Source organism: Leucoraja erinacea, chromosome 15, assembly GCF_028641065.1.
Source record: "Leucoraja erinacea ecotype New England chromosome 15, Leri_hhj_1, whole genome shotgun sequence".
Classification (NCBI taxonomy): domain Eukaryota; kingdom Metazoa; phylum Chordata; class Chondrichthyes; order Rajiformes; family Rajidae; genus Leucoraja; species Leucoraja erinaceus.
Window position 1 is genome coordinate 23,423,316 of NC_073391.1, and position 13,450 is coordinate 23,436,765.

At 39.8% G+C, this 13,450-nt stretch overlaps 1 protein-coding gene across 2 annotated transcripts in view; it reads left to right on the forward strand.

The window, feature by feature from the left end:
* The window catches only part of atrnl1b (attractin-like 1b), a 704,553-nt gene that overhangs the window by 126,892 nt on the left and 564,211 nt on the right, over positions 1-13,450 (forward strand). For both annotated transcript variants that reach the window (XM_055646916.1, XM_055646915.1), the window contains exons 8-9: positions 1,132-1,387; positions 3,130-3,313. In XM_055646916.1, coding sequence (XP_055502891.1) covers positions 1,132-1,387; positions 3,130-3,313 — 440 coding nt within the window. The remainder of the gene's footprint in view (positions 1-1,131; positions 1,388-3,129; positions 3,314-13,450) is intronic.

The following is a 13,450-nucleotide window of genomic DNA, read 5'->3' on the forward strand; positions in this document are numbered from 1 at the left end:
CCTGGCCAGCTGATTTGATTTATATGCGTAAATGACATCACGCGCGAACTTAGCACGACCTCCGCTTTCGGTTGGTCGCACCAAACACACGCAATCGCATGCAAGTGGGACAGGCCCTGTACTATATAGGATTACTGCTGTAATGATGCAAACATTGACACTGAATACTTTTCAAGTTCATTCTTTCCAGTGCAGGATATTATCCCTGGTGTGATGCATGAGGCAAACTCTCAAGTGGCTGCCTTGCTTGATTGAATTTGGTGAACTTTGAGATTGCAAGTTACTCTTCTAGTGATAAAATAGGGTAGACTTGACTCTGAACCCAGCAAACAAATAGTACATTGGTCACCAGATTGTGTATAATGTGTATTGTTGCTTCAGCAGAACATGAATACAATTTTTAATTGTTGACATGAACAGTCAAGAGAGAGTTAAGAGTATTTTATTGTCATATGTCCTGAAATGGAACAAATATGTTATTACTTGCAGCAGCACAACAAAAATGTAAACATAGTACTCTAAACTTAATAATAAATTCCAAAAAAGAAGTTCAGTATATAAAAAACAAACAATTATAGTGCAAAGACAAATCAATGGCCCAAAGTCTGTGTAGTTTGGAGCTTAGTAGGAAGTTGTAGTGTTTAATAGCCTGATAGTTGTACTGTAGAAACTGTTCGTGAACCTGGATGTTACAGTTTTCAAGCTCCTATACCTTCTTTCTGATGGCAGGAGTGAAATAAACTGTATATATATGTTATATTTTAGGATATTTAAAGCGAGTAATTTTTGTACAAAATATTAAAAAGCACCTCTTTGACTATTTCATTAGATTAATGGATTTGGTTAACCCACATGACAATTAAACACTCTTGACTCTTCACTTTCTCCTGTCCAATGTATTTCTTGGGGTTTTGGCATTTCATTTAGTTCATTGGTCATTTGGTATTTCATTTAGTTCATTGGTCATGAAGTTAAAATAATGTAATTAAGGTTATGGCAGAAGTTCAATGCTATGATTAGAAAAAGCCTCTTGGGATTTGCCCACCCTACTTTCTTTTTCAAAATGTAATATGATTGCATTTGAACATGTTATTGGTGTTCCCATTGAATTGTGACATTTTCTATTTGCAGAATGATATTTACATGTATGGGGGAAAAGTTGACATGGATAATGGAAACATCACAAATGAACTATGGATATTCAACATTCCCACTTTGTCGTGGACAAGAAAAACCCCAACAGTTCTCGCTCATGGGCAACAGTATGATTTGGAAGGACATTCAGCACATATCATTGAAATGGATAGTGGAGATGTCATCATGATCATTATATTTGGATATTCTGCACTTTATGGTTATATAAACAGTGTTCAAGAATACAATATAAGTAAGTCATTTGTATGTAATTTGAATTCCTGAAATTAAATGGTGTATTCTCATGCTTACTGAAATGAAGAATAGAAATTAAAAGCTGCCTAAAGGGTCCCATGACAGACCTAATTGAAGCATATTTATAAAAATACAAGTTAAATTTGTTGAGCTGTGCAACTTGAGCTCCTCATTGAAAGAACATATTTTAAAACGTATTTAGAATTTTCCAGTTTTAACTGCTTGCAAAAGGCTTTCAAGAATGTGTGAATTCCTCAAGTTTAGTTTAATTTGAGATGTAGTGCGGAAACAGGCTCTTCGGCCCACGGAGTCCGCACTGACCAGCGATCCCTGCATATTAACACTACCCCTACACATGCTAGGGACTATTTTTTTTAATTTATGCCAAGCCAATTGTCCTCCAAACCTGTAAGTCTTTGGAGTGTGGAAGAAAACCGAAGATTTCGGAGAAAACCCATGCAGGTCACGGGGTGGAATGGACAAACTCTGTACAAACAGTACCAGTAGTCAGGATTGAACCTGGGTCTCTGGCGCTGTAAGGCAGTAGCTCTAGGCCACTGTGCCGCTCAAATGCATGCTTTCTGCCATCCATCTATTTATGTATAGATTACTTGTCAAGTGCAATGTAATTCCAAACACCATGAGTATTTAAAACATAAAATTCAGTTATTAAATGTAAAATTATGGATATAATTAAGCTTATTACTGTTAGCAGCATACCATTGTACATAACTATTGTTGTAAGTATAATTATAGAACACTGTCAGCTGTGCAATGTGAACTGACATTTTTCGACCAGCATTGAAATCTTTCGAAAACACAATTTAATATTTACTTTTGCAAATCAAGTTGCAATAATTATGAAAGTGAAATAGTTTATTGGAGGTAATTTGAATCATTGTTACCAAGTTATATTGCATATTTTGTGTAAATAAGAAATTGTTTTATTGCTTTATAATGGGTGTAAACTATGTAGTGTACCTGCTGTATATAGCTGTGGAGATGACTTTAGATTTCTTCAGTTGATCAATACACATACTATATTGGGCATGAAATGCTTAAATCCACGAAGAACATTTGTAAGGGATTCACTGTAGTTGCACCTCAGTTTAGTTTTTGATTACAATCACTCTTCTTCTTGCGAATGAAACATAAACCAAAGGAATAGTTAGATCTCTAGCCGGGTGTTGTCTCTGCGTGAATGTCTGCCAGGCCCTGAGCTCCATTTGGTGGGTGGTAGAGCGGGCACCCAGAGATGACATGGTTGGCTGTCTGGTGTTCTGAAATCAATCACTTAATTGATTTCTTGAAAATTAAGACGCTAACTTTAAACCGCAAAATACTGTAAAACATATTTGAAATTAGTTGATAAGCAAATGTTTAGAAAATGTCTACCTTCGATTTTTCCAGCATCTGCAGCTCTTTCTTAAACCCAAATGCTTTGGAAGCCAAGATTTGAAGCAGGGTAATGGTATCACTTTGCTAAACTGATGCTTGTTTGAACTCCGTTGTTCATTGATGCAGCCAATTGTTTGGATTGGGCAATATCATCATTATTATTATACAAAGTATCTGATCAAGGAAGAGGGAAGTTTATTTGGCCTAACTTTGAACAACTTGCTTAATCTTGTCTATATTTTTTCAAAATGACAACATCTAAAGTTTTCTTTTGCAGAGAGAATTCTGCAGAAAATGTTGTGTTGAAATAATCTTCTAAAACTAGTTTTGCTTCTTGTCCAGAGACCAACACGTGGTTTGTGACTGAGACGAAGGGTGCAATAGTTCAGGGTGGATATGGACACAGCAGTGTTTACAGTGCAGCGACAAAATCAATTTATGTACATGGAGGATACAAAGCATTCAGAAGCAATGAGTATGGCTTGGTGGATGACCTCTACAAGTACACTGTAAATAGCCGTACCTGGTAAGTGGAAAGGTTCTGCTCTGTTCAGTTCATTTTGATTGCAGAAGCGTTCTGTGTAATTGATTTGAAATAGAATTAAATTGTGTAGGGGGTCTAAATGGAACTGGAACAGCAATTCCAGTTTGTTCTTTGCAACTTGCTGTGCTAGAAGAAAATAATGAAAATAGTTCACTGCTTGAAATTTAAATATTCAAGGCACAGGGAAAAATGTTGCATTTGGTTCAATTTGTTGGCTACAAACTTTTGACATGATTGTAGTTGTAATTTGGGAGCTTTTGCAATAGTACGCTAAGAAAGGAAGTTTGTTTTAAAAAAATCACAAACAAAATTCCTAAAATGCCTGCCTGATCCTCCCGGCTCAAATATATTTAAATACTTAGTCTTTCTCCTTTTAAATGAGTAATGTAGGTAAAGCAGATTAATTTAGAGACTGGATTAGTGCATGGAACTATGATGTTGTGGCCATTATGGACAATAGGTTGACTTAGGGGCAGGACTGCCAAATCCACTTTCCAGGGTTTGATGTTTCCGACGTGGTAGCGAGGGATATAAGATAAGAGGATTTTTTTTACTATTAACCTGACAGAATTTCACACCTGTACTCATTGAACATATACTGGAGGGCTCATCTACTGAAGCAGTACAGTATAAGCAGAGCACAGAAATAGGAAAAGTGCCATCAATGGGTAGGGTGGTGGCTTGCCCTCATTGATTGAAGCATTGAGTATAAGAGCTAGGAAGTCATATCGCAGTTGTATGCAAATTTGGTTAGGTTGCACTTGAAGTATTGTGTGCAATTCTGGTCGCTGCATTACACAAAGGATGTAGAGGATTTGGAGAGGATTTGAGGGTTGGACAAACTTAAATTATTTTGTCTGGAACGTGGAGGTTGAGGGGTGACCTGATGGAAATATATAAAATTATGAGAGGCATAGATAGGCCAGGTAGTCAGAAACTTTTTTTCCATAATGCAAATGTCAAACACTAGAGGCCATTGCTATAAGGTGAGAGGTGTAAAGTTGAAAGGAGATGAGTATGTTGTTTTACACAGAGGGTGGTGGGTGGCTGCAAAGAGCTGATGGGGTGGGGGTGGTGGGGATTGTCAGAGCAGACACAATAGTGCAACTTTTAAGAGGCATGCATAACATGCAGGGAATGGATTAAGTGCAGGCAGATAGGGTTTGTTTAATTTGGAATGACGTTCGGCATGGACATTGTGGGCTGAAGGCTCCGTTCCAGTATTGTACTGTTCTGTGATTGAAATGCATCCATAAAAATGAGAGACAAAGGATCTGATAGGAGTTTAATTTAAGTTGTGTCAATGGGTTAATTCACAACGAGACAATAGACCATAGGTGCAGGAGTAGGTCATTCGGCCCTTCGAGCCAGCACCGCCATTCAATGTGATCATGGCTGATCATCCACAATCAGTACCCCGTTCCTGCCCTCTCTCCATATTCCCTGACTCCACTATCTTTAAGAGCCCTGATAAGCTCTCTCTTGAAAGTATCCAGAGAACCGGCCTCCACCGCCCTCTGAGGCAGAGAATTCCTCAGACTCACAACTCTCTTTTTGAAAAAGTGTTTCTTCATCTCTGTTCTAAATGCCTTAACCCTTATTCTTAAACTGTGGCCCCTGGTTCTGGACTCCCCCCAACATTGGGAACATTGGCTACTATAAATTAACCTGAGTATCATTCGGTGACCGGAGAATTGGGAGTGGGGGATCTGGGGTTGGAGTTGATGGGTATGAGAGAATAGGTTGTGGGATGATGGGGTTGATGTGAATGCTGTGGGAGTTGGCACAGACTTGGAGAGTTTCACTCTTCTCACTTCTCCCATCAGGGATGAGATACAGAAATTTGAAAGGGCACATCTCCAGATTCATGGACAGTTTCTTCCCAGCTGTTATCAGGCAGCTGAACCATTCTAACACCAGCTAGAGAGCGGTCCTGAGCTACCAACTACCTCATTGGAGACCCTCAGACTATCTTTAATTGGACTTTTCTTGACTTTATCTTGCACTATTAATTTCCTAACCCTGTTTGTATGTGTACACTGTGGGCGGCTTGATTGTAATCATGTACCGTTTTTCCGTTGACTGGAGAGTACGCAACAACAAAAAAGCTTTTCACTGTACCTTGGTACACGTGATACTAAACTAAACTCGATTTTACCCATTATGTTACAGGAAAATGTGGGTTGAAGGCAAACATGAGGAATTAAGATGCTTTGCTGAAAGTCTAGATTTCCTGTGCAAAATGAATCAAATAAAACCGAAAGGGGTTCTAAAGAAAGCCAAAATGGACAGCTTAAAATATCTTATCGGCTCCCACCGATGGAGTATCATGCACAGTTATAGTATTTGTGTTACAGGAAGGATGTGATAATATCTGGGTGATGCAGAGGATACACAAGGATATTGCCAGGGCTGGAGAGTCCTACCCATAAGGAGAGGTGGTGTGGGCTAGGATTCATTTTGGAAGTGAGGCTGAGGGGAGATATAGTAGAGATGTACAAAAATTATAAAAGGCTAAGACAATGAGTAGGAAGTTTCACCATTTTTGGTGGAGATGTCAGAAAAAAAATATATATATGCAGATTTAAGGCCAGTGTATGTTGATAAAAAAATTAGAGAAATAAATGTTTTGCTTGGAAAGCAGTAGTGGCATGGGCACTCTGCCCGTGAAGGTAGTGAAGGCCAGAATCGTCATACTTTAATCAATGGCTGGAAGAGCGCTTGAAGGATCTATGGACCGAGAACTGACAAGTGATGTTGGCCTAAATAGTCCTTACCGTTGCCCTACATTGATGTAAAGTGCAAAATAGCCGACTTCTTTCATTCCTTTGATAATTTAATATTCTCCAAGATTTTTCTTGCTTTTGAAAATGCTTTTACATTTGCGCAGCATGTAATCAGGCCGCTAAGGAGGCAAAGTGCAGCACAAGCTTTTTGAAGTATTGTCAGTTTTTTTGTTATTGACCATTATTTTCATATTTTCATATTCACATCCATTGATGTGTGTATGTGAGATGATTATTTTGACACTGTTTAACGTATTTTTAGGCACACAATTATAAAATCATTGTAGATACTTTAAATCCTGACAAAATGCATCTTTAGACCTCATGGGAAGCCACGGATGAAACTGTTGAGGGCCTTGTTGAGATATTGCATTATTTTTAGCCACAGGCGAAGTTCCAGAAAACAGGAGTGTAGCTAATGTTGGATTGTTTTTTATGTCTGACATCAGTGATGTGAAAAACTGTTGCAGGGGATTCTTGGAGACAGTATTTACCTACATTTGGATAGACATAGACTGATTAAGGATAATTAACAATGCATGGGAAATTGTGTCTCATAAATCTGGTAGTTTTTTTTTGAAGAAGTCATCATTGATGGGGGTAGCGCAGTGGATGTGGTCCACATGGAGTTTAGTAAGGCCTTTGACAAGGATCTACATAATTGGTTAATATGTAAGATCACATGGAGTCCAAAATTAGATGGTCAATTGCATTAAAAATTGGCGTGTTGGAAGAAATCCAAGGGTAGTAGGGGAGGGTTTTTTGACTTGTTGGAGGCCTATGATCAATGGAGTGATGCAAGGGTTGGTGCTGGGTTCACTGTTGTTTGTTATTTATATTAATGATTTGGATGACAATGTAGAACTCTGTTGTTCAAGTTACAGATTACACCAAAATTGGTGGAATAGCAGACAGTTAGGAAGGATATATCCAACTTTATAACAGGATCTAGATCAATTAGGAAGGTGGGCCTAGCAATGGCAAATTGAATTAAACTTAAGCACGTGTTAGGCTTTGCACTTTGGTTCATCAAACCGTGGCAGGACTCACACAGTAAAGGATAGACACCTGAAGAGCGTTGTGGAACATAGAGATCTGGGAGTAAAGGTGTATGGTTTCCTAAAAATAATGAGCCAAGTGGGCAGTGTGGTGAAGAAGGCATTTGACACGCTTGCCTTCATTGGGAAGGGTATTGAATTGGAATATAATGATGTAGCTATACAAGTTGTTAGCAAGAGCAAGTGGTGCATTTCTGGTCACTCAGCTCATAGCACTGAAACAGGCCCTATGGTCCAACTTGTCTATGCCAAACAAGATCTCAGATAGTCCCATTTACCCACTTTTGGCCCATATCCCTCTAAACCGTTGCTATTCAGCTATAGGAGTGATGTTAAAAAGTATGTAGAAGATATTGACTGGGATGTTACCTGGACTTGCAGACTTCAGTTACAGTGAGTGGTTGGATGGGCTAGGACTTTCCTCTTTGGAGTGTTATAGGCTGAGGGGTGACCTTATTGATGTGTGCAAGATCATGAGAAGTATGGATACAGTGAATGCTTAGTTTATTTCCCAGGATACAGGACATGGGCATAAGGTGAGAGGGGAGAGATTTAAAAGGGACCTTGGGGGCATCCACTTTAATCAGAGAGTGTTCCGTACCTGGAATGAATTGCCAGAGGAAGCTATGGACAATTACCACTTTCAAAAGACATTTGTACAGAGATGTGGATCGAAAGGGCTTAGAAGAATATGGGCCAAATATGGGAAAATTGGACTATCCATAATACCAACTTGGTTGGCATGGTTACGTTTGACCAAACAGCCTGTTCCATGCTGGACAGCTGTATAACTCTCTTAAAGACTTGCAGCATTTTATTCATGTAAAACTGGAGTGCTGTACTCAATGCATGTTACAGAATTTTGGACTAAAATGTTTTGAAGTGACTGCTTTAAAAATAATTTGGGCAAGAGTTGTTCTTTTGACATAGTTAAAACCTAGAATATCATGAGCTGTTTGTTCACTGTGCTTGTATTTGAGCAGTCATCAGATGTGCACGAATATTTTTCTTAAACTGGAGCTTTAAATGAATAATATTTATTATTCTAACATGGGGAAAATATTTTTAGTAAATATTTGGAATGTTTAAAACAATCCATGCACTGTAACAATATTTTTGTTTAATTGTAGGTCCACAGATATGTTTATTAAAATGAATATGGTCCAAAATGTTTCAAATCTTTCGCAGGAATGACAGTGCTGGTTGGAGTTAAATTCTGCAGTAGTGCTAGTTTATGCGTAGCCTCACTGTTGTAGCCTTTTCCAGATTGCTTCTAATGTATGGATCATTCTTGATTAGTCTTTTGTCAGCAAAGCTGTGGTTTATACTTGGCCTAATATCTTTTGGCCTAATGTCACAATAGATGGTCAGTTTATTCGGATAAAATTGGGATATATTGCACTCTCCTTGCTACATGGTTAAAAGCCTGAGCGGATTCATAGAGATGGGATTTTCAAGGCTATTAAATGGTGTTGTGAATTGAGTGGATCTCCAATAGGTATGCCAAATAAGTGGCCTGTGGTGTGAAATTGAGGATTTCATGTCGGGAAAATCCCTACCATTTCAAAATGGTGCAAATGTGTCCAGCAGATTAAAGGAGAAAAAAGCAGAAAATACTCAGCGGGAAAGTAAATAGTTGATGTTTAAGGAACTTTCATCATATTTGGAGAAGTATGTTTCGCAGTGCACAGTAGGGAGCGAATGTAGGAAAACTGCTTGGATTGGAGGATTTCCAATACAGGGAGAGGTTGGATGGACTTGGATGGTTTTCTCTAGAATGTCAGAGGTTGAGGGGAGATTTGATAGAAGTGTACACAGTTATGAGAGGCATAGATAAGGTAGATGGTCAGAACCTTTTAACCCTGGGTAGAAATGTCCAACACTAGAGGGCATAGCCAAAAGGTGAGGATGAGGCATGTATTTTTTTACGCAGTGGTGGTGGCCTGGAATGCACTGCTGGGGGTAGTGGGTACAGTGGATGCAAAGGGACTTGGGAGGGTTGGTGCAGGATTACCAGAAGGTTAAAGTGGCGATTGACAGATTCTTGATTAGTACGGGTGTCAAAGGTTACGGGGAGAAGGCAGGAGAATGGGATTGAGAAGGAAAGATAGATCAGCCATGATTGAATGGCAAAGTAGACTTGATGGGCCGAATGGCATAATTTTGCAACTATAACCTATGAACTTAAGTGAGGGATGTGTATTATGTGCAGGCAGATGAGATCAGTTTAACTTGACATCATGTTCAGCACAAACATTGTGGAACAAAGAGCCCATTCCTGTGCTGTATGTACTCTTCTGTTCTCGTGGGTGGACAAGAATTGTCAAACTCACAATCACTTTAAAACCAATCAGTTGGAGACTGGGAAAAAGAAACAAGAAAGAAAGATGCACCCATGTGATGGGGAGGAGAGGGCTAAAATTGTTAAATTCAATATTAAATCCTGATGGTTGAAGCTTGCTTGGGTGACATAGCAGATACAGAATTTACAAATCATTACCTAAAAATTCGAGATACCAAATAAAATTTGCTCTTATGGAATTTATGTGGAGAGAAATAATAAACACAATTGAGTTTCTTGATACGTGTGCAGATGACGTGTTATGGAAAATCACGATTATGGACTGTTTTTTCGGACTGCAATCCCTCTGCACAGTCATACATACAGCACTTCGGAAGCAGCCAAACTTGTCCATGCTGACCAAGATGCCCCTTCTACACTAGTCCCACTTACCAGCACGTCTCTCTAAATCTTTACTATCCATGTACCTGTCCAAATATCTATTAAATGTGGTGTGGGTCCTTGATGATGTTAGCCGCTTGGTTGAGTCGGTTCCTCCTATAGATCTCTTCGATGGTGGGGAGATCAGTTCCCGTGATGGACCAGGCAGTGTTCACCACTTTTTAGTAATCTTCAATCCTGGATGTTAATCAGAAAACCCTAGGATTACTACCTCAGCTAATCCAAAGCAACTACAATGCATTTTTTTTGATGGGTAGAAGTCCTTGTCATCTTTATTTCTCGTTAAGATAACAATTTTTAAGACTTGGTACTGGAATTAAGGCTTGCAATGTAAGTGAAAGGCAAATCATTTAGATGGGAATGATTAGGCTGATTTTTTTTTTTTGTTATGTCTTTCAAGGTCTGTTTGTAGTTGGAGGTCTTAGAGTCATAGAGTTATATACAGTACAGATACAGGCCTTTCAGCCCAACTCATCCATGCTGATCAAGATGCTCCAACTAAGCTAGTCCTACTTGCCTGTGTTTGGCCCATTTGCTCTAAAGCTTTTCTATCTAATGTACCTGTCTAAATGTCTTTTAAATGTTGTTATTTTTCCAACATCAACTACTTCCTCAGGCATCTCTCCACCTGCTATGTTACTTTCAATGAACTATTTAACTGTTCTCTTGGATCTCTCTGCCCTGCAACAGTCCCCAGGGTCTGATCCTTCTTCAGAAAGCCTTTAATTTCCAAGGCTTCCGAAAACCATTACCTTGTCAGTTGAAACGAGACTTTAACAAGGCAGTGCAGTCGGATCATAGTGCTGAGGGGAGGAATTCCAAGAGAAATTTCTCAACATGCTGCTTCCCCCCTCTGTGTCTAATGGGCCAAATTATCTTTTTTCATGCTGTTATAATGGGTAGCAAAACTGACAGCTCAGTTTGTACAAGGATTTGTTTTTAACACCCCATTAACACTTGTGCAGTGATGACTATCTCAAGAATAATAAAATTTGTATTGGCACAAAAATTATCTGCTTTTCAAAACAAAATAATAGATATAAAAAACACTAAATATATCAAGCACAAGGTTTGGGAATATTTCAACTGTTACCACCAGCCAGTAACTGTGCAGCTGGAGTTTGGCAGTCACAATAAGTTACAGTTGCGACAGCATGGTCGGCAGCATCGTCTAAGTTGCCTACCATCCTGGCCATTTTCTCTTCTCCCTTCCACCTTGTGGGAGACGATACAGGAGGTCGAAAGCCCAGACTTAGGAACAGCTTCTTCCCCATTGCTATTAGACTCCTAAACCAATCACTTATTTGACAACCCCTTCCTGCAGATGCTGCCACCTACCTTTACTCTTAACTCTACCTCATTCTGCTGTTCTCTTATTGGGCTTTAGTATTTTTTTTGCGCAACTTCAGATTGCACTGCAATCCTTGTACCATTCTATTGTTTTGCTTTTGTCGTGTTCTTTGTTGTATCTGTCATTATTATGCAATCTGTGTACTTTGAGGTTAATGTGAACAAGGAATTTCATTGTAGCCTGATGTCTAAGTCGACATAAGTCTGTGACACCAGCTATCTTTATTTGACCGGTCAATTTACTTTGGGATTTGAGACTTTCTGTAGTCTTTGGTTAATTTTTATTAAAGGGTGGATTTTGTGGTCTAATATATGCTACTGTCATTTAATCGCTATTTTAAACTTGTACTTTGTATTTATTTTGTGACACATTGGGGTTTGTACCATCGCAGCGTAATTTCAGTTGGGCTGTCACTATTGTAGGTGCATGGCCCCGATATTGCATTGGGAAAGGTTGTGAGACATGTTCCAGAGAAGTAGTTTTATTATTACCCCATTTTCTCCCCATGCTGCCTCTATTTGTCACTTCTGTGCCTTGTCCCTCCCCCCCCTCCAAGTACCCCACTTGTCCTTTCTGTCCTCTCCATTCATCTCTTTTTTCCTGCTGCGCCCACTCATCTTTTCCATTTCACCCAAATGCTTCTGCTCTATCCATTTGTTCCTTATGCCATCCCCCCACTTGTTTCTAATGTCCCCATCCCTTGCTGCATCTGTCCCCCACCTCTCACCTCCTCTGACCTCCCTACATGTGCCTTTCTGCCCCCCAACACCCACCCATCTCTTCGTACCCCCGCTCATCTCTTTTACCCCCTACAGCCCCCGTAACTTGTTCCTTTAAACCCCCCCATTTGTACTTCCTGCCCCCCCACATCCCTCATGACTCCTCCACTTATCCCTTCTGTTGCCCAGCTCATCCTTTCGTCCCCTTCTCCCCTGTTCCTTCTGACCCCCTTGTCTCTTCTTCCTCCCCCTCCCTCCCTACCTCTCCCCCTTCTCCCTACTCCCCCCACTTTATCCTTCCTTCCCCCCGCTTGTTCCTTCTTCTCCACCCCCCCCCCCCCCCCCCCCCCCGACGTCCCCTTCTGTTCCAACCTCTAGCTTCCCCCCCCCCCCCCCCCCCCCCCCCCCCCCCCCCCCCTCACTCAACCCTCCCCTCACGTCCCCTCACTGACAATGTTTTTACCTCATGGAAGTTTTGAGTTAAAGATGTATCTAAACTAACACTTATTTCATTCAATTTAATATTTGCTGCAGGCCATAAATAGTTGCTGGTTCAGCTCAGTTTAAATGCTATGAATTTATGTTTATTTTTGTGCTAAATTTTCATTTTAAATGCCACCAGCATTGTTGACAGCAAGTTGTAAATTGAAAACGGAGGAGCATGTACCGTGCTGAACATAATATTCTGTCATAAAGATTGTTGATAAGAAATGATGTGTGCTGTTTTACAATTGCTTTGCATTGAAAAAATCAATTTGAGCATGTAGCTTAAAACTTAGGGTAGGTAGTGCAGTAATTACACTTTCTGGGACTTTGAAGAGGTGAGGAGAGAAATGGCTGCTGAGGGGTGAAGCTTAATTCAAATCTTCACATTATAATTGTATTGGACATTGCTGGAAAACCATAATCATCAGGACGAAAAACATACCTTGCACGCTCACCTATTTCCTGGCACAGAATATTTGCTTCATCTGCTGCCATGTTTTGCAACTCCATTGAGGATACATCAGCTGATCTCTTCCACGTGATGAATTGTTGAAGAGTATTCCTCGATGTTGCTGGAAATATCCTGAAACTGGCAATGATCTCATAACAAAGCACATTGATGTTTGCAGCCAGTTGCATTTCAGTTTCTACTATTGTGCAAAATCGTTAACATTTAAACACACGTGATAATTATTGAACGTTTTTGATCTAATCATGTGCTATATTTGCTACGTTACTGGCTGATTATTTTCCAATAATAGACCAAGATAACATTATGCATTGTGTGTTTGTTTATGCTTTCTTGATCACTTGTATTGCGTCGATGACGTGTATTCATTATTTTGTTGATGCATCAGGCATCTTGAGATCGAGATAGCCAATCATTGTTGCTGCTTATGCATGCCAAAAAGCTACTCAAATGTGAGAGTCTCTATCTCCACCACTCTCTCTGGCAGTGCATTTCAAATTCCAGCCA